The sequence below is a fragment of the Oreochromis niloticus genome, linkage group LG7 (assembly GCF_001858045.2).
Source record: "Oreochromis niloticus isolate F11D_XX linkage group LG7, O_niloticus_UMD_NMBU, whole genome shotgun sequence".
NCBI lineage: Eukaryota > Metazoa > Chordata > Actinopteri > Cichliformes > Cichlidae > Oreochromis > Oreochromis niloticus.
In genome coordinates, this window is record NC_031972.2 from 42,289,481 (window position 1) to 42,310,964 (window position 21,484).

The following is a 21,484-nucleotide window of genomic DNA, read 5'->3' on the forward strand; positions in this document are numbered from 1 at the left end:
CAGAAATAATGGAGATCTGAATCAGTTCAAAATTAGATGATGCGTAAAAGTAACACATCATCTGCTGTACAGTCCTGCGTATTTCAGAGAACATCTCTGAAGTGAGATCAGTTCTTTTCTCTGCAGCTGCTTTTGCAACCTCAAAAAAATTAACTCCAGCTTCTCAATGCAAGCCAAGAATAACTGAAATGACTGAGATAGGAGCATAGCTGATCCATCGTCCACTACAAGAGTAGTAGATGGAGTAGTTTAAAGTACATCTTCTACTTATAAGTCATATTTATAAAAGGTAGTGAATGAGTTACGGCCATACCAGGCTCATTTGTGATGTTGCCTAATCTCCCCTGCCTTACAGCAGGTATGACAACTTTCAGCTGACTCCACTTAATCAGGCTAGGGATTATTTAAGTTTAATCATTAATATATATTTTGTTCCTATTTTCAGCTCTCTGTCCTTTTTTTGACTCTGACACTGTTACTGGTACTTTCCACCATTCTCCTGGACTTCCTGGCAGCATAACAAAAGTCTCTTTTAAACAGTGTTTAAACAGTCTTTGCAGAACTTGCTCTCCTGGCAGCAATGAGTGCCTGCTTTTAAAGAGTGCAACCTTTGGGTTTGTTGCAATGACCAAAATAAAAGGAATCCCAGTTAGAAGCTACTGTTAATGTTAAGTGCTTTTTAAGTTGAAGATAAAGCAAAATATCTCATCAATATCAGAGAAAATACCAAAATAGTGAATAGTGATTCCAAATCAGCCCTAAAATCCTTCGGTAAATTGTAACTGATGATCATTTTCATTTTAATATATATCGACTTCCCTTATAAGACACAATAACTGATCATTAATTCTTTGAGTTACAGATTAAACAGATAAGGTGCTGTAACAAAGTTGGACAGCAAATGCCCTCCATCTGTCCTGGCATCCTAACTCGTGCCATTTTAAATTATGGATAACTTTTTGGAAGATGCCAAAAGAAATAATAATATTAATAATGCAATCCTTGTAATCCTAAAAACAGGATTCGGACTTCCCACGTCCTGATAATTTCATTTAGTGTTCCTAAAAATAAAAATAAATTTCATGGAACTGTAGGAAGTCTCCAATGCAATTATCTGCTGCATTCGTAACATGTTTGACTGGGAAATATACTTCAGAGAGTCTTCACTGAATAAGCTGCTATGTTTTCTCACAATGACGATTTGACATTTTTCTTTCCAACCATGCACGGCTATCCTGTCCCACAAGTTCTCAGAAGGACACTTATTGTACACTTATTTAATGGCATTAGAGGGATAATGGAAATTTAATCAAGAGTCCCTAAAAAGCATTACAGTGACATCATGGTCTGGTGGTCTGTCTACAAACTGACCATGCGAGGTTTTATGTGCTTGTTTCATAACCTGTGTTTGTTACCACTGTGGCTTCAGCAAAGCAAAATGAAGACGATATTAGCCGAGGGAAACCACACACTTCAATTCTGCAGTAAGAATAACACGGGGTTTTTTTTTTCTTTACTCTATGGACATCATAAAGATCACTGTGATGTCATCAGGACTTACCAGGGTGAGCCAGAGGAAGCAGCGCTTTTAAAGCCTGCAGCTGCATCTCTGAGTTGTCCGGAAACCTCTTGAGTGCTGCCAGAACCACAGCGTGATCCTGGTTCTCCACAAACTCCACAAGGTGGTCATCACTGACTGCAAACACAGACGCAGTAAAGATACAGCTGCCGTTCACCAACACACAGAAGAAAATGTTAATGTGAAGCTAACAAAATGCTCAATTTGACATGCTGGTGTGGATGATTATATGCCAAACTTTGTGTTCCAAATGTACATTCGACATTAATATAGAAGTACATAGATGTATTTGTATATTCTTTTTCTTTTTTTGTTAACTTTATTCGAGTTTTTATTCTTCGGTGCACCGTGTTTCTCTTTTGTAACGTCTCCATTAATATATACAAACAGGCTACCTGTATACATGTCAACATCCTCACATTAGCACATTAGTAATTGAATACGGTGACATTATGTGATTGAAACTGCATGATGTGTGTTCTTCTGCATTGATTATTAGATTATATTAATAAGTGATTGAACAGGTGTACCTAATGAAGTGCAGACTGATTAACAGTAAACAAATTCTGGTAAGAAGTCAGAAAAAGTCATTACAGACTGGAAACACTGAGCAAGAAATACACACAAATGCAGAATCACAGCGAGATTTATGAAACGTGTGTCCCAAAAAGCAGTGACGATGATGATGATGTAAGAGAGAAGCCTGCATCACTGAGGCAAATAAGAACGAGAAAGTCCAACTGAAGAAACGTAAGCAGGAAGACAGGAAAGTGTTTCCTGGAGAATTTAACGGGTTAAAATAACAAGTGTTAAATACCCCCCAGGACTCTCGCTGCGGCTCTTTATTTCATTTTTCTTTAGGCATTCACATTCCGACTTGGAACCACCCTCAGGTCACAAAGACAATGACTGCATGCTGTATTTAACAAGCATTACACTCACATGACATAGAGCATAGTTGTTAAACTAGTTTAATCTCTTTCCTAAAATAAAAGTCAGGCAGTGTCACCGATCAGTGTAAGACACTAGAAACACAAAGACAGTGTAGACTACACATTTAAGTTCATAATAAATCCACATGCTACGAGGTTGGAGTGTGTATCTACCCACCTTCCTCCAGAAGCAGCTGCAGAGCTGTGCAGCCTTGGAGTTGCACTTCTTCACTTGTAGGAAACGCCTTCATGGCGTACACCACAAGGCCAAACACGTCCTCCTCCTCCTCCAGCAGCACCAGCAGAGGAATCTTGGCTATGTACGAGAGATAAAATGTCAAGTACAATGAATATCTGTTTGCAGCCATTCACCAAAGATTATTTTCTGCTTCGATTATCTTATCTGAGCCTCTCGTTAAACTTCCCGTCTAGTTTTATACCCAACCAGCTCAAACAAAAAGCAATAACCCTAAACCTGCAGATTAAAAACATTTCAGAATTTCTATTCCATTGACCGCTCCTCTTATTACAATGTATGCATTAGCTATGTTATCAGAAAATGTTTTTTTCATAAATGCATGTTGGATAAGTGGTGAAATTCTTCTGACAAGCACAGATATTATTATTAGATTATGTAAACATTTTTTAGAAGCAGGAAATATTTGTTCCATTGTTGCTGGGTTCTTGTACTTAGCAGTGGAGTTGCCAACATTATAAGTTCACAGAAAATCCAGCTAGTATGCAAACCATGTAATGCTTGAATTAGCTGAACCTTTCTAAGAAGCCTCAAATCACTCAGCTACACAGAGTAGAAAGGAGTGTGACTGTGCAGGCAAACAAATCACTTAAAGAAAAACAAGGTGGTTAACCTGGACACATTAAAGAGTCTTAAATGACAAATAAGACTTTTGGCGGTGCCATCTGTAGCAGGAAGGACCTTCGGTGTATTCATACCTGATCTGAGCAGCAGTGCCAAGGCTCTGAGTGCAACCATGGTCACTCGACAATCTGCGCTGTACTGAGATAACACCTTGAGGATCTGCCTGGAAAACATACAACAAGCAAAAACTTCACCAAGGCTGTCGCCAAATAGATTAGGTCATTTTTTCCATCTCCATTGAAAGACCAAACCTTTGCAAAAATTAACTGAATTAAAACTTATTTTATGATATATATTGTTTTAACTACTTCACCCTAAATACTAACTTGATTATTTAATCCCGACAACAACTTCAAATGAAATTACACTCACAGGCCGTTAGTCCCCTTTTTGCCTTGAGATTTACCATGACTCGAATCTCCTATTCCACCACATCCCAGAGGAGTCCTACCAGGCTGAGAACTGGTGACTGTGGAGGTCATTTAAAGTTCAGCATAGGCATTGTTGTGTTCAAGAAACCAGATTGGGATGATTTGAGCTTATACATGGTGCACAGTTGTGTTAAAGATGATGGGCACACTGGTCATAAAAGGATGAACATGATCAGCAACCATACTCGGTTACGCTGTGGCATTACAACCATTTCGCCACTACCAGCCTGAACAGTTGCTACAAGGCAGGATGGATCCATGCATTCATGCAGTTTATCCCAAACTCTGACCCTCACATTTGAACGTCGCAGCAGAAATCAAGCCACATCACAGCAGGTAACGTTTTTCCAGTTTTCTGTCGTCCAATTTTGACAAGATTGTTTTAACTGTAGCATTAGTTTCCTGTTCTTGGTTGACAGGAGTGACACCCAGTGCAGTCTGCTGCCCCTGTAGCTGTTTCAGCGTTCAACATGTTGTGCATCTCTGCTGTGCATCTCAGAAGAACATTCAGAGATGCTCTACTGCATAACTTGATAGTGCCAAGTTGTTTTTGGAGTTACTGTTTGCCTTACTATAAAGTCTGACTACTGTCATCTGACCTTTGGTATAAACAAGGGGTTTTTGCCCAGAGAACTGCCGTTCACTGGACATTTTTTCTTTGAACCACTCCCTGTAAACCCTAGAGATTGTTCTGTGGGAAAAACCCAGCAGTTTATGAATTACTCAGCCCAGCCCATCTGGAACCAACAGCAACAACATGCAACATTCAAAGTCACTCCAATCACCTTTCCTTCCAATTTTAATGCTTGATTTGAACTTGAGCAGGTTGTCTTGACCACGGCTACATACTTCATGTACCTTCGTGTGGCATGAGCCATCATGATAGTCATTCATTTAAATGAGTGGTGCTGCATCAAGCCCACAGCTGCCAGAGAGTCTTCACTTACTGGTGCACTCCCTCTACCTCCCACTCTTGGGCTTCATCCAAAGGTCTGGTTAACTGGTCCAGTGTAGTGGGGCATATTTCAATCAGCTGACACAGCAATGACCAGCCAACCTGTAAAAAGGAAGAACAAACAATTTATTAAAATGACGGGAATGAGTCATTATAATAAACCAATGAAAAGTAATGATTCTGATCTCAAGCATACACATTACAGTACTGAGAAAGAGCGCCACAACCTGCTGCCATATATGAATCTTACAATCTCACTTTCAGTTTGCTTCAATATGCAGTCTTACCTCTGATAATTAGCATTACACGTCAGTCACAAGACATGCTAGATGTATAGGTGCGTCAGTCCACAGATGATTTGTCAACAACAAAGAGCTGAGGCTGTTTTAGCGAGTGATGCTGCTGAACACACCTCACCTCACCCAGATAGCACCACCTGCCATAATAATGGCTAATTCTTGTTGTGTCATTCATTACCTGCTGGACTCCTCTGCTGCTGATGTGGGTAGACAGAACCAGCACGAGGGGCACGTGGACATCTTTGTCTTCAAACAGTTCAGCTGCTACAACATGGAACAAGAGATAAGAAGACACGATGAGTCCCATTAGTTTTGAATAGAGTGACTGGGTCTTTTACCCTCATTCCTATTTTTAAATGTGCATAACAAGGCAGCATTACAGCAGGGCTTCATTGTGCAGGTACAAGTCTGTGCTTAAAATCTACAAATCTAAGTCAATCCCATTTTAAATTTGATTTCAGGTAACTTGAATGTGTTTTCACACCTAGTTTTAAGTAAACTATAATGGCCTTAGTATGACCCCAAAGACATTATGTTTTGTATTTAAGATAAGATATGCTTTATTTATCGCCAAAACTGGGAAATTACTCAAAACAGCTAAATCATTAACCTGCTGTATAACAAACCTTAAAGTAGACCATATGAACAAATAAATACAGCATCAATAGACTAGAAGATGGAAGGATGGAAGGGAAAAAATGCACAAAAGGATCAGAGTTAAAAAACAAACAAACAAACAAAAACCAAGAAGAGTGAATTACATTGTGGGCTGAAATAAATAAAACCATAAAAACGATCATGCAAAAGTAGTGAGTGTCATATCACATTTCACACTGGGCAAATACTACTTGATTGAATAAAAAAACTTTAATCTGACCTAATTCTCATAAGGCAATGAAAAAATGCCAAAAGGAAATGATGGCTGTTTATGAGCAGCGTGATGATGCACACGCTGAAACAATGTGCTTCCTACCATAGTCGGTGTGCGCCAGGAAAAGCAGATCCTGGATGATTTGAATCAGCGTGCACAGTTGCCTGTCTTCCTGGGGAGTTTTCAGCCTCACCAAAAGTTTTTTCAGCCTTTCTTCCAGCTCCTCTTTGTTAACCATGGTCTTTAAAGTGCGGTGTTCCAGCTGACGACTTGACGTGCATTGAGGTCAATCACTGCGCTCTCTCAGAACCGACAACGGCCTTCGAGCGGCCACACTGAGCGCAGCATTAGCGTATAAATAACTCACTGAAAATCCACTGTAGTTACTCATGTCTTTACAAAACATTACTGAATTGCTGTGTTGCATAATAATACAGTAGCTACAGACAGCTATAAGTGGCTGTCGCTACAAGGGAAGCGGTCAGTGTCGCGGAGTTTCGGTTCCGACATCACAGTCCTCGGCTAACTTTCCTGTGGCAGAGAATAAGTTCCTCTTTGCGGAGTCGGTGATTTTATGTTGCTTGGATGTGAAAACGAAGCGAGTCCTCTCTGAAAGGCGTGTTCCTGCTTTCCTACGATCGCATCATATGACTGCAGGCAGTAAAAACTCCCCGCTTACAGAAGAGGAAGCTGAAAATAGAGTCAGAGAGAATCCGACTTTCTCTCTGGCAGGGGAAGCAAGTCAGACAGAGAGCCAAGTCAAGCGGCTATTACGTTACCCCCCAACGGTTTTTTTGTTGTTTGTTTTTTTGTTTTTTACTTCAGGCTACACTTTTACAGGCTAACGAGTGGCTTCAGTGAGCCCTCCCACTCTGCGTCTAATGCCAGTTGCTGATTTACAGATTTACAACAATGCAGCTTGACCTGGCACTGACATTTGCTGTGTATGATGGAGGAAAATTCCCACACTAAAGCAAACTCTAAAATATTTTTTAATTATTTCAGTTAGTCTCTAAATTAGGTGTCCTCCCAAAGTAATCACCCCTGTATAGTAGGGGTGAGCGGATCGATACCAAAGCTTGTATTGGTATTGAATCGATAATAGGTAATATGATCGATACTTTGTTTTTTTTAATGCTGTGTTCCTGAATAAGTCGGAAGTTCCGAATTCCCGGTGAGAAATATTTTGTGGAATGCCCCCTCAACTCAAAAATCCCACCACACCAGCAGCTCCACATAGAATTAACATAACTAGGTGGCATCACTGAATGTAAACAACAGTAAAACTGTATACTTTTAATCTGTACTGCCACTGTTGTCTAGTTGTGACACAATAAAGTCATAGTGGAGAAATTCCTACATGCATCGCTGTTTGCAGTGTTTTCATTTACAGCTATAAATATCTCGACACCAGGTGCACCTAAGTCATGTGACTCCACAGCAACAAACCACAGGGAGGAGGTGAGGGTGGAGCAAAGTGTGGCTGCCTGAAAGGACCGGTGTTTGCACAGACGTTAATACTTTTTCATGAAGCAGGAGCAATATCAATGCTGGGATCAGTACTTTCAATATTTGCATCAATGCACCCATCCCCACTTGTTAGAGTTACACTGTATTGCTGTTTTTTTGCAATATGATTTGGCTTCCAAAGTAAAAGCTTTTTCAGTGTTGCTTTGTACCTAATGTGGAAAATTGGAAACAATTTGGTCAGAATATGTTAGCATCCGCTTGGCTTGCTGCCTATAAGTTGGAGTTTTTCCTGGTGGATGAGAGGGTTTGTTCCCTGGACCTTTGAGTTGGAGAATGGGTCCTGGCTGTCGTCTGCGCCCGTGCACCAAACGAAGGTTCAGAGTACCCGGCCTTCTTGGAGTCCCTAGGTGGTGTGCCTGGGGGTGCTCCACCTGGGGACTCTGTCGTCTTACTGGGAGACTTCAACGCTCATGTGGGCAACAACAGTGAGACCCGGAGGCGCGTGATTGGGAGGAACGGCCTGCCAGATGTGAACCAGAGTGATGTTCTATTACTAGACTTCTGTGCAAACCAGAAATTGTCGATAACAAAGACCATGTTCAAACATAAGGGTGTCTATAATTGCACATGGCAATAAGAGACCCTAGGCTGCAGGTTGATGATCAATTTTGTAATTGTATCATCAGACCTGTGGCCCTATGTTCTGGACACTTGTGTGAAGGGTGGACCTTTTTCTCCCACAGAGAGGAAAGTAAATGAGTGTGAGGCTAAAACAAGAAATCATTGACAAAACTATGTTGTTTAAGTTATATAACACAAGTACAAACTATGTTATAGTCTAGGTACGTCCAGTATCCCTGGAAGCTGTGGTTCAGGTCCAGCTGTTCCCTGGCAAGGAGAGCACCATCTGATTTGAGGATTGGATGAGAGTCGGTGAGCACAGAATATCAGCTTGACATCGTGGTCATATCTTATTTTTCCTGTATTTAGCATTGGGTACAACCCCACGGCTCATTTTTAAAAATGTCTGCAGATAAAAGAAACGTCATCGATCACAGGAGGAAGACTGAAAGTTAGACTGTACTTTTTCTTGTAATTTTAGTGTAGGGGATGAACCAGTGATATGCCTAAATATCTTCACTTTTCAGCAGTTTTTTTTTTTTATCATTCAAAACTATTCTGAAAGACTACTTAAATAAAGAAAGAAGGAAGAGAAACTTCTAAATCTATTTCTAATCCTCATGCATCCATTGTTGGCACCTTCGTCGGTACTCATGACTTCACTTTTCCCAGAAATCTTTTACCTCCACCTTAATTATGCCCCCCCCCCCCAAGATTCAAACTGTAATTGTGCGACTGATATCACCAGAGTTGTCTCTGGTTTACTTGCCCCCCCCCCCAAAAGAAAACAAACAAACAAAAAAAACAAAAAACATTTGTATTCCCACACCTTTCTATCAGAACATGCATGAATTGTTGAATCGGACCACACAGACCATTCTTTGCTCCCCATGTGTAGGCTATCAGTGAGCCTTGAGGGCTCATGACCTTGTTGCTGATTTAACACTGCTCCTAAACAGTTTAGTATTGGAGATGCTCTGACTCAGTTGTTTAGCCTTCACAAATATATCCCACCCACTAACACATAATCAGTGTTATTCACGTGACCACTGGGCATTCATGTTATGCTATTGTTGATGTATGTTATATTTTTTGTATTCGGTCACTTGTTGTTTAGAGATTGTAGTCCTGAAATTTTATTGTAGGACTCAAGACTGCTTAGTGTGTTTTAAAGTATACATTAGACCACGATTTGGATGGGTTTTGCTTTTTGCACAATTTATATGTAGGAAAGCCCGGTGGAAAACGTGTCTTTATCTGTCAAGTGTCTGTTTGTTCTCTAAAGTAATAGTTAATATTTACCTCCGCGAAACGTATCCATCTAAATCTGCCCAAACTTACTAATAGCGCATAATAAAGTGCTCACAGTTAAAATCTTTGCCATGTTTTGTGGCCAGTGCAAATTCTTGCTGTCTTGGCTCATTAATCACGACTACCATAAAAAGAACCAGTTGGGCTACATTTTACAGTTCAAATGGGCGTGTTTACGTTTTTTTTTTCAGGGATAATATCATATGATCCACATAACAGACTTCCTGTTTGTTGAAGAGCATATCGACAGCAGCACTGTGCGCTGGAGGAAAGCAGCTTTTTTACAGGTATGGTAGAGTTTTTTCACAGATAGTTAAGGTGACCTGACAGGCTAAAGTCCAATAATGCGACTTATTTGACTTTACTGCAAACAGATAACTTATGGGGACGAGGGGCATAAGGGTCACTTACCATTCCGTACTTTTAGCATTATACGAATAAATGAAGTAGAAGTTACATTCGGAAATACACATGAAAGTAATGAAAAATAGATGAATGAAAAATATATACATGGGGAAAAAAGTAATCTGAATGAAAATTGTTCGCTCACATCTCTGCCGAATTTTCGAGTAGACAATACATGTGCTGTCAACTCTGGTTTTACGTGCACAACAGTCTCCGCTGAGCACAAATTCGTTAAAAATGACATTTTGGATGGAGTTTGGCACGGTGCTGTAGGGACATTGTAAACACTCAGTTTGAAAAAAAGAAACAACATTGTTTTTGTAGCCGGGTGGGCACGTGACCTCACGCACAAACATGGCTGCACGCAGAGCAAAGCAGTAGCGCTGTCAGTGGTGAACAAAAACATCTAAAGTCTGTTTAAAGTCATCAACCTACACTGTTTAGGCAGCTTTCCCACGGCGCGACTCCGAAATCTGCGACACAAGCAGAATCTGGCGCTCGGTTAACCACAGGAGTTTGTCACGAAATGTTGTCGTCATCAAAGTTAGCTAGTATAGCTGCTAAAATCACGACGTGTTGCTTTCTCGAGCTGGACACCTAAAAACACCCCCAGGTTTGGACTTTAACTTAGAGGTTAACGGAAAGTGTGGCACTGAAAATATTGCTATTTTTTTGTTGGGGGGAAAACGACAACAACAACAAAATGATTATTTTTTGTAATCTGTATTAATGGGAAATGACTGCATCCATGTACACGTCACCGCCACTTCCTCACAGAAGTATGTCACCTGGCTTATTTAATAAAGTGGTGACCTGCAACCCCTGGTGAGCTTAACCTCTGGTTTCTCCTATGTCCAGCAGCTATGATGAGTACAGCTTGGAGCACATGAGCAACCTTATGGCCAGCAGGAGACAGAAAGCCGGGGACGATGGAGAGCGGAGTCTCATAGGACCTCCATCTAGGCATGTGGATGAGAATCTCCTAGACCAGGATGCCCCCAAGCCGCTTTTTGTCTATTTGTTGGCATTTTTCTCTGCCTTGGGGGGATTCCTCTTTGGGTATGACACTGGAGTGGTTTCTGGAGCCATGATTCTCCTAAAGAAGGAAATGAACCTGAATGCTCTGTGGCAGGAGCTGCTGGTTTCCAGTACTGTGGGAGCTGCAGCGCTTTCTGCCCTGAGTGGAGGCTACCTGAACGGGTGGCTGGGGCGCAGGATCTGTATCCTTGTGGCCAGCTTTATCTTCACTGTCGGTGGCATCATCTTGAGTCTTGCCCCAGACAAGGTGGTCCTCCTTGTTGGCAGAATTACAGTTGGTTTGGGCATAGGTGAGTTGTTTTATTTAACACTACAGCTTGTATCGAGGTAAAGTCACCATTATGATTTTGCTTCTTATAAGGAGCCCTTTGTTTGACTTTCATTATTCAATATTTGCCGTATTCAAACACAGAGCTAGGATGTAATATGAATTGTCTGTGGGAATGCATCTGTTGTACATTAGCATGAAACTGTTCCCCTCCTTGCCTTTAGGCATTGCTTCCATGACTGTTCCTGTGTACATCGCAGAAGTTTCCCCTCCTCACCTGCGAGGTCAGCTGGTCACCATCAATTCCCTCTTTATCACTGGTGGCCAGTTCATTGCCAGTGTGGTTGATGGGGCTTTCAGCTACCTGAGACAAGACGGCTGGAGGTACGCAGCATCGCTGCTCTCTCACCTGTGCTAAGGGCTTTACATGACAGGGGTTTAGTTTTGTTTGGTTAAATTTGATTTATCCCTTTTTTACCATTATGTGGATCTTTGCCGTGAATGCCAATAAGGGCACCAGAGTTTTCAGATTCCAAGAGGTTGTGTCTTCTCCATGCTTTAGGTACATGTTAGGCCTTTCCAGCCTTCCTTCCGTGCTGCAGTTCTTCGGCTTTATTTTTCTGCCCGAGAGCCCCCGTTGGCTCCTCCAAAAAGGCCGAAGCCAAGAGGCCCGTCAGGTTCTCAGCCAGATCAGAGGAGGCCAGAACATTGACGAGGAGTATGACACCATCAGAGCCAGCATCGAAGAAGAAGAAGAGAAAAATTTAAATGGAGGTAAACGATGTCTGGGAAAAGGGAAAGTAAGTTGTGCACCATAGCAGGTGTTATCTGCGTGTGCTTAATCACACTGTGTGTTTTCTTTTTTTCCTGGTTATTTTTAGGTGGGCCTGTTATTTTCCGTATCCTCAGGCACTCGCCGACTCGCAGGGCTCTCATCATTGGTTGTGGGCTCCAGATGTTTCAGCAGTTGTCTGGGATAAACACCGTCATGTAGGCTGACTTTTTGTTTTGTTCAGTTTCAGACCGCATGACAATGCTAACCACTGCTGTAAAACCTCAAGCGCTACATCAGAGCATGTGTGTTTTCTGTAAATCTATCCTGTGCTGTCCTGTGCTTTATTCTAGGTACTACAGTGCAACCATTGTGCAGATGGCTGGGGTGCGTGATGATAAACAGGCAATATGGTTGGCCGCAGCAACTTCAGCTACCAACTTTGTGTTTACCTTGTTGGGAGTCTGGCTTGTTGAGAAAGTGGGTCGCAGGAAGCTGACCCTGGGCAGTCTTTTAGGTTTGTAATTACAGAGATTACTTGATTGATAGATGCATTTTTTTTAAGTTTGGGGGGTGTTTCTTTTAAGTTAATTTAACATAATTTGTCACAAATCAGCAATAAAACTATAAAAGTGTGTTCTTACTGTAACTAAGTCCAAAAGTGTTTACAGTGGGCAGGACTGGGGTCATTTTCATGTAAACATCTCTGGGGCTTTTGCAACCAGACTGACTTCAGAAGTAAAACTAATGTGTTTTTTTTATGGTAGTAGTATTATATTTGGTCGATCATATTATTCAGGTATATGAAAATGAACTGTTTCTTTATGCACACACCCCTCCAGGATTTTCCATCTTTCTCAGCGTGTTTGTCTCATTATGTTTCCGATGCAGGCACCTGTCTCAGTCTGGCTCTGTTGGCAGTTGGGTTCTTGCTGTCTGCCCAGAACTCTCCTCCTATAACCTTCCACCCATTAGACCCTCAAAACTCAACCTGCAGGACATATGGGTAAAAAAAAAAAAAAATCACACTGCACTAATTTTTATTTATTTTTGCATTGCAACATAGCATGCGGGAACTTCAACTTCCTGTCTATGTTGTCATTCAACATTTGGTTGTATTATGACAGTTTTGTGGCTAAGTGTCAATGCTTATCTTGGTATTTCTTCACTGCTGTGAAAATGATTTCACTAACTTTCATTCTTGGAGTGCGTGTATGCATGTCTGGTGATTTTTAACCCCTCACTCTTCCTTCTATCTCCAACAATAGCTGTATTTGATTAATCTTTAAAAGCCTGATGTCTGCTGCTCAGTAGATTTGGTGGTGTCTTATGTGAGAGCTTTTGCATTCATCTCTGTCCTGCAGGTCTTGTGAAGGCTGCATGCTGGATCCGGATTGTGGATTTTGTTTCCTTGAAAACGGCACCAACGTGTACGACTCTTCCTGTGTTCCTGTCAATCAGTCATCCACGGATCATGCAGCCTGGGGAAGGTCAGATATTTGGGGTTTTTTGTTTTTGTTTGTTTATGATTGTAGGTTTTTTTCTTTTAAGGGAAGTTGTATGCATTAACTCACAAAACATTGAAAGGTCCTGAAAGATGTTCCAGTGATTTCTTTCTTGGATATGACTGCTAAGTGGATGGATAAAGTGAAAGAAGTGAAGAAGTAGTGAAATAATAGTGCTAACAAACTCATGGAAAAAATATAAGCCTGCATGATATAATCTCAACTTAATTACTAATGCAATCATTTTCAAGGTAAAAAACCAAAACCAAAAACACAGGGATGTCTTGCAATGCCATCAGCAGACATCTTTTACATATATAATGTAATGTTAAATACAAACAGATGCCGATAAAACTGTCCATTATTAACTTGAATGATCCTCTTTGTTGTAAGACAGTGGTTAGAAGGAACAGAAGGGTGGAGTTTTATAGCCTCCTGTCTGTGTCACATTAACAGGATCCAATGTTACGTCATAGGTGTGGTGATGTGTTGTGTGTTTTAAACTTGAGTTGGATATCACATCTCTTCCTGACCTTCAGTTAATTTGTCTGAGCATTATTTTAAGATCCAGTTTTAAATACTACTAAAAGTAATACTTGAAGTATTAAAGTATAACTGTCTATGACCTGCACTGTAATAGATTGTTTTGCAGATCAAATATTATTAAGATAAACTGCATTATTTATCCCAAAAATTGAGATAATTAGCTCAATAAAAGGAAAATATAATGTGACAGATATTTAAAAAGGGGGGAAAAAACAAAATAAAACAAATATTCAATCCAAAAGTTAAGTAAATCAAAGAAACAAAATAAGTAAAAATCTAAATGCAATACAATGAAAGTAAGATAAGTAAAACATTTGATAACGTTATGTTTAATGAAATAAAATCTAAATGTAAAACAGTAGCATGGCTTTATGAAGTACAATATGGTTTCTATTTTTTATTATTATTATTTTTATTTTTTATTTTTAATCCAGGTGTTCCAATGGAACAGAAGCAAGCGACAATCCAATTTGGGCTTACAACTACTGTCCTTCATCTTACTCCTGGATTGTTCTTTTTGGCCTCATCCTCTACCTCGCATTCTTTGCTCCAGGTTTAAAATTTATTTTTTCTTGTTTGTTTGTATTTGTTTTTATTTTGTTATTTTAATTATTATTTCTAAGTTCATAGCCATCCCCATCTTATTGCAGCTGAACCTAAACATGCTGAGTCTATTCCCCTAATTTAGTTAGATGATTGTGAGGTAACTTGGACAGTATAAATGATGGCTATGGCTACTGTGTGACATTCAGTGAAGACACATTATAAAGCTGACGAGTGAGCGCTCGGTCTGACTGTTGCATTGCTGTCTTATTGGCTGAACTTGTGATGAACAGGCTGTCGTTCAAATAATAAACCATCTACAGATGAGTCGCCCCATCTGAAAATGACTTTTCTGAAAACACATGATCTCATTTAAAAGTTGCCTTAAAAATTCCTTCCTTATAAAAGGCACTTACGCCTTAGTATAACTTTTCACACAGAGAATCTGGGTCCATCTTTTATACTAAATCATGTCTATTCAAACATTTGCAAATTTGAAAACAAAATCATCACTTTTTAATACGTTGTAATGTGACACTAAGAAATGAGTTATGGAAATAGAAATAGAAAACATTTTCAAGATGTAAGAAAATGCTTCTTCATACCCAACCTCTTTGAATGTTACAGGTATGGGCCCCATGCCTTGGACAGTGAACTCTGAGATCTACCCACTTTGGGCGCGCAGTACTGGCAACGCCTGTTCAGCTGGGGTCAACTGGATCTTCAATGTCTTGGTGTCTCTGACGTTTCTCCATGTTGCAGAGTTTCTTACTTATTATGGTAAGACTGCATTAAGATAGCAGCTAAAGTGTTTTAGGAGATTAAGTAACTGGAAAAGCTAAAAGTATAAAACTTAGCAAAAAAAAAAAAGAAAGGGACACACACTTGGAATTTATTCCTGGTTGAGTTGTGGTTAATTGGGTTAAATACTTCTTTTAAAAAAAGTAAAAGGATCAGACCTCCATAGGGGAAAAAATGATATGGACTGGATAATGTGTTTGGAACGTAAGCATCCCGAGTCGTTTGATGGAAATGAAAATTATTCAAAGATACCCCTGAAAAAGTGAAAAAATGATGCGGCAGCCTGGTCCATTTTGCTGAACTTCATTCCAGCTATTCAAAATGGTACTCAGCAGTTTGTACAGCCCTCACCTGCTTGTATGCGTGCCTGAGAACGTTGGGGCTTTCATACATCTGGACATTGATCAGGATATCACTGAGCTCTTGGACAGCCTGAGGTGCAGCCCAACAACGTTAGATGGACCAAAACATAACATCCCTGAGTTGTTCTATTGGATTTATGTCAGGCAAGCGTGGGTGTCAGTCAATGGCATTGAGTCCTTCATCCTCCAGGAACTGCCTGCATACTCTTGCCACATGAGGCTGAGCATTGTTGTCCACCAAGAGGAACCCAGGACCAACTGCACTGGAGTGGGGTCTGGGGGCAGTCAGGGTGCCGCTGCCTAGGATGTAGAGGTCCCTCCAGAAATATGCCTCCATCGACCATCACTGAGCCACCACCAAACCAGCCATGCTGAAAGATGTTACAGGCAGTATAATGTTCTCCGTGGTTTCTTCAGACACTTTCACGGCTATAACATGTGCTGAAGGTAAACCTGCTCTTATCTGTGAGAGCAGGGTTGGTGGAACTGCCAGTTCTGTATTCTATGGCAAATGCCTGTTAGATTCCACGGTGCCAGGCAGTGAGCACAGCGCCCACTAGAGGACACTGGGCCTTCAGGCCATGCTCATGAAGTCTGTTTCTGGTTGTTTGGTCAGACATTTACACCAGTGATTGGCTGGTGGTCATTTTGTAGCTCTGGCAGTTTCCATCCTGCCAGGAGCAAATACTGGTCCTGCTGATGGGTCCTACTGAAGGACCTTCTCAGCCTTGTTCAGCTCTTTTAGAGTAACTGCCTGACTCCCGGAATCTCCTCTGTGCTCTTGAGACTGTGCTGTGAGACACAGCAAACCTTCTGCATTAGCACGTATTGATTTGCCATCCTAGAGGAGCTAGACTACCTCGTGCAACCTCTATAGGGTCCAGATATGATCTCACGCTGCCAGTAGTGATGCCTGACCCTAGCCAAATGCAAAACAAGTGAAAAAACAGTCAGAAAAGATGAGGGAAAAATGTCAGTGGTCTCTACTTGTAAAACCATTCCTGTTTTGGGGCCTGATGTTAATTTCATTAACATCAAAGCAGCTGAAACTGATGAATAACCCCCTCTGCTACTTAACTGACCACATCAATATCCTGCAAGCTTGACTTGATGCTGTGTTTAAGTTTTCTGAGCAGTGTACATAGCTTTTTATGGTTATTTTAAGGTTATTTAGAGGAATTGCATTTGTTTATTAGGTGTTTTGTTTTTTTGTTTTTTCCCTATTTAAATATTTCCATAAACAATTCACACATACATTTATCAATTTTAATTTATAGCCAAGAACTTCATAGTTTTGAGCCTAACTCCAAAAATCCCTGTATTCCAGGTGCGTTCTTCTTGTACACGGGCCTGGCCATGCTGGGTCTCATCTTTGTACTGGGCTGCCTCCCAGAGACCAAGGGCCTACAGCTGGAAGAGATCGAGAACCTGTTCGCAGGTCAGCTCTGCTCCTGTGGAGATCCTTCACTCAACGACAATCGTCATGTCCAATACATCCGGGTAAAAGGCAGCAACTACCTCCCCTCTGACAACGACGCCTCAGATGTAGAGTAGACTGGGATGAGTTCGCTTTCCACTCTGTCCTTTGGTTTTCCTGGGATGACTGCTCTTGCGGGGAGGAAAAGGTATTCACGGTTCCCTCTGGTGGCTGTGATTGAACGGGACCAAACGCAGGCTAGAGCTCCCCTGGGGTTGACTTTAACTGGTGTTTTCTTTCATTTAAGCAACTTTTTCAAATTTCTTCTTAGTTTTACTTCTGCCTTTATCTCACCTGGAAGTCGGGTTGCTTTGCATTTCTTACTTTTGAATATCCTCCTTATTTCTCATCGTCATTTATGCACTAATAAAAAGGGAATATTGACTGGTGTCTACGCAGTATTGCTGTGGGCACAGTTAATCTGTGACAGTGTTGCTGGGATCAGAAAATCCTTGTTTTACAAACTGATCAGACCACAATGAAAATGAGTGAAATATTTCCATTTTCTTGGAGAGAAACCTTTTAGAAACAAGCCTTTTGTTGTTGTTTTCTTTTTGTTTTAACCACACAGTTGGTTGCTGACTCATCGTTTACCTTCACATCTTTAATTCCATTAAGTTGCATGATTTCCGTCTGACCATCCATCTGTTATAAACTACAAAAATGACATACGGGCAAAAATATGATTGTGGTGAAATTATAAGGATTTGAGAATTTGAAGATCTATGAAACTGCTTTCACTGATTTCTGCCATACATGGACGTTTGCACATCTTTTCGAAATCATTAACATGGGGTTATTCCTCCAATCAGCGCTGGTGTCAAAAATACTAATCACGTGTTTCTGTTGTCATCTAGAAAGTGGGTGACTTTGCACTTTAAAGTCTTTTATTTTTTCAATAAATAATAAAATAAAGTGATAAATAAAGTATGTTTCCTACGTGCCAGATTGCTATAGCAAGTTGTTGTTTTTTTAGCATGATTTGGAATTCAGCCAAGCAAACTATGGAGCCATGGAGTCAGACAGTGCCATAGCCTATATAACTGTAAGTAATGCATCGAGGTATTAAAGTGCTACAAACTTTGATGTTATGTTACAGTACAAAGAAAAATGCCTTTTGATGTTCAAAATGTTCAATTTTATACCTTTGTTGTTGCAGCTCAGATAATGGTGATCAAGAACAACGTCCCACAGAGGGCTTTTGAACAGAATGTCCTTTTTGCACTGGGATACTTTGATAAATACCAGTTTGCTTTATTGGCACTGCTGGCATTTACAAATATTGATTTCTTATTAAATATTTTTCATGCGGCCTTATTTTTTTGTACATCAAGCACAGGTTAAGATATATTTGGAAATTGCACAAAACGTCCACATGGAAACATGAAAATGCTTAATACCTAAAACGACATGATCTGTAGTTACAGATCCATTCTGCTTTTGTTTGAAATGAATGGATTTCCCTCCTGTGCTGGGGGGAAAAAAGAATAGACTCATGACACTACCACCTTTGTATGGGACAGAGTTTTCCCTCGGGTGAACAGAGCTGATTGTCTTGACAGTTTCGAGGAGAAAGCATTTCAGGTTAAAAGGCCATAAATGAATTTTATGGATAAATGAGATGGTCAGCATTTTGTATATGAAAAGTTAACTGTTTCCAAAGTTACAATATATGTGTGTTTTGTTTTCTTTTCACCAATGTCGTATTTGATAAATAAACATGTCAAAAGAGCCTGATTTGTGAAGTCAGTTTTTGTGTGAAAAGGTCATTTGAGTGTTGCTCAAATGTAATTGAAGTTGCTGACATGACATCATTTCTAAGAGTCTAAGACGGCATGAAAAATTGTTGAAGTGCTCACAACACTGAAACAAAGAATAACAGAGACTTTACTTCCCAAAGATCCTGAGAAAGAACATCTCCCAGAGGCTGTTGGTGTCCTCCTGCTGCTGTTCCACAGAGTGTTTTAATATATTACTTCTGTGTGTGGCCCAGAAAACAATGGGATGCCCCCAATGTTCCCTCTAAGCTGCGCACGTGCGCAATTGCGCACTACTGGCACGGTCTCTGCGCACAGAAAATTTGTGTTGCGCACAAAAAAATTAACCTGAATTGAAATTAAAATTAAAACTTTAACAATTCTGTTTTGCAGTGTTAGTCAGTAAGTGACTGGCTGCTCCCATATTGTATTAGAACGATGCTACCTTATCCCATAGTCCAGCCAATAATGCGATTTACATTCTTATATACGCAGCTAATCAACGTGGTTGACAGGCTATGACAGCGTCCTTATGTGCCGACACCGGTCTTTTAGCTGGCAAAGCGGCATGGCTGATGTGCAGTGAAGCCACGTTAATGACAACGTGTACAACCATTGGAGATGTGAGCAGGACAGACAGAACAATTGACGGAAAAAGTGTGGACTTTATACCAGTTTTTAAATTGTGTTGATAGGCCACGTAAAACCAGAGTTATGATTAAAAAAAAAAAATCCAATGTTTGGTTTTTTTTTCCTGAATACTGTCGTTGTTTATATTTACTGCGGGAAGAAACGGTAAAAACGGCGTTTTATAAGAAAAAGGCTCGAAAGCACTCTCCGCCTGTGAACAAAAACAAACTCCACCCCCCTCTCCCTTTCCTATTTGTCCAAAAAAGTACCATGTCGACCAATCGAAAAATGATATGGCAACGTGGCATCTAGTTGTTAAGATACGGGGGGAGGTTTTAGGAGTGACGGCGGTGCTTTGAGATGTGAGAGATTTGAGACGTTTAGCGCAAATCTTGTGTAGTTAGTGTGTAGTGTAGTCAATAGTTTTGTTGTGTGTCAGAACAATGAGGCGACTGCTGAATGTTACAGGTGTTACAGGAGTGATACATCTCCTGTTGTCAGGCCTGCAGGTATCAGGCTGTTGTTCTCCTTTATCTCATAGGGGATAGAAATTATTTTTTGGAGTGGCACAAATGATTTGTGTGGCATCAGATTTGATGCAGAACAGCTGATTGTTCTGTAAATAGTTTGAAATGTTTATTTAAAAATGCTTGTCCCCCATAGCACCGGGGGACATGAAATGCACCTCACCTGTCCCACTTTTCCTTTTCCTTCAACCACTCTACTGGGTCTAAGTCGTCTCCACCTGCTACGGCGGCTGAGGTCCTTTGGGGGTGAACAGGACACTCCTAAGGACATTTTATGACACTGTGGTGGCGTCGGCTATTTTCTATGCTGTGGTCTGCTGGCGTGGTGGAATGGCAGAGAGGGACAGGGGGAAACTCAACAAGCTGGTCAGGAGGGCCAGCTCTGTCCTGGACTGTCCGCTGAAGTCCATCGAGCAGGTTGGGGAGGAGAGGATGTTGTCTAAGCTAACATCCATCATGGACAACACCTCCCACCCCCTGCATGAGACCGTACGAGCACTGAGCAGCTCCTTCAGCAGTGGACTTTTACGCCCACAGTGTAGGAAGGAGCGCTACCGCAGGTCATTCTTACCAGCAGCTGTCAGACTCTATAATGCAGCTTAACATTCCTTTGGTCATCTTACTCAGCAGCTTGTTAGTTTACTCTACATTTTATACATATCGCCGTACAATTTTTCTATACATATTCTGTACATTGTTACCTGTATATACGAACTTCGGTTGCTTACGTTCATAGGACCACCCTGTGTCTTCCTTTGATATTTTATTTTCCCTTGCTGTAAGGGTTAGAAATTTCTGATCCGTGGGATTATAAAGGTTTATTCTATTCTATTCTATGTTTTATATTTGTTTGTATTTTATTTGTATTTTCCTTCTGCTATCTGTACCTCAGCTGAGGAAACGCAAAAATTTCCCCGCCGTGGGATCAATAAAATCTTATCTTATCTTATCTTATCTTATCTTATCTTATCTTATCTTATCTAACAGAATGAACCTTTTGGGATTTAGTTACCTGGATGATTGAGCATGCATCAAGACATAACTGGACCCAGTTTGCACTTTTGTTTGTAGGGAGTGACACGTCACGGTGTAAGAAATCTTCACTTTTTGTTCCAGTTTCTTACATAAACACCCTCATCCTTATACAAAATATTATACTCGCTCCAAAAATAGTAAATCTAGCAACATCTGTGTCTGAAACACAACGTTTCTAATATGATTAGATCAAATTTGCACTTTCCTGAAAAGAGAGTGACACGTCCAGTTGCATAAAAACCTTTTTCTATAGACATTAGCACACACTCCAGCAGCTTTTCATCCCTTTGAACCCAAAGAGTCATTGCTCAGGACCCCAAACTTTCTAAATGTAATGCTTCCTTTGATGAGAACAATGTTTTTCACTTTCTGAAATGCAGTTGCAGAAAACCTGAGCTAAAACCTGAGCTATGCTATTTTCATCTGGAATGGCTTATTCTTTGTAGAAAGGTTTTTCTACTCATATATT

General features: G+C 40.6%; 2 protein-coding genes across 13 annotated transcripts in view; one reads left to right on the forward strand and one right to left on the reverse strand.

The window, feature by feature from the left end:
• The window catches only part of lrrk2 (leucine-rich repeat kinase 2), a 30,520-nt gene extending 23,737 nt beyond the window's left edge, over positions 1–6,783 (reverse strand). Inside the window, exons 1-6 of one of the 4 annotated variants that reach the window (XR_003220871.1) lie at positions 6,050–6,783; positions 5,255–5,340; positions 4,770–4,879; positions 3,466–3,554; positions 2,690–2,827; positions 1,562–1,696 (exon numbers count right to left, since the gene is read on the reverse strand). Coding sequence is in view for 3 of the 4 variants with exons in the window: in XM_005454169.4 (XP_005454226.1) it covers positions 1,562–1,696; positions 2,690–2,827; positions 3,466–3,554; positions 4,770–4,879; positions 5,255–5,340; positions 6,050–6,185 (694 nt within the window). In the remaining variant the exon portion in view is untranslated. The remainder of the gene's footprint in view (positions 1–1,561; positions 1,697–2,689; positions 2,828–3,465; positions 3,555–4,769; positions 4,880–5,254; positions 5,341–6,049) is intronic. The other 3 variants (XM_005454169.4, XM_019357940.2, XM_005454167.4) reach the window with 3 other exon arrangements.
• A 2,737-nt stretch (positions 6,784–9,520) lies between these two features.
• Positions 9,521–18,798, forward strand: LOC100706832 (proton myo-inositol cotransporter). Of its 9 annotated transcripts, XM_005454162.4 has the most exons (13): positions 10,377–10,533; positions 10,613–11,082; positions 11,285–11,444; positions 11,623–11,834; positions 11,942–12,050; positions 12,186–12,349; positions 12,724–12,838; positions 13,197–13,322; positions 14,318–14,436; positions 15,054–15,206; positions 16,917–17,089; positions 18,043–18,111; positions 18,226–18,798. In XM_005454162.4, exons 1-13 carry the CDS (start codon positions 10,484–10,486, stop codon positions 18,232–18,234), a joined length of 1,929 nt encoding a protein of 642 aa, XP_005454219.1. In that variant the 5' UTR covers positions 10,377–10,483; the 3' UTR covers positions 18,235–18,798. The 9 variants fall into 9 exon arrangements, 8 of the variants coding, with proteins under 8 accessions (XP_005454222.1, XP_003449203.2, XP_005454221.1 ...); XM_005454165.4 differs by lacking the exon at positions 10,377–10,533 and adding an exon at positions 9,521–9,636 and having other exon boundaries at positions 18,043–18,798; XM_003449155.5 differs by lacking the exon at positions 10,377–10,533 and adding an exon at positions 9,521–9,636 and having other exon boundaries at positions 10,616–11,082; positions 18,043–18,798.
• Positions 18,799–21,484: the final 2,686 nt, after the last annotated feature.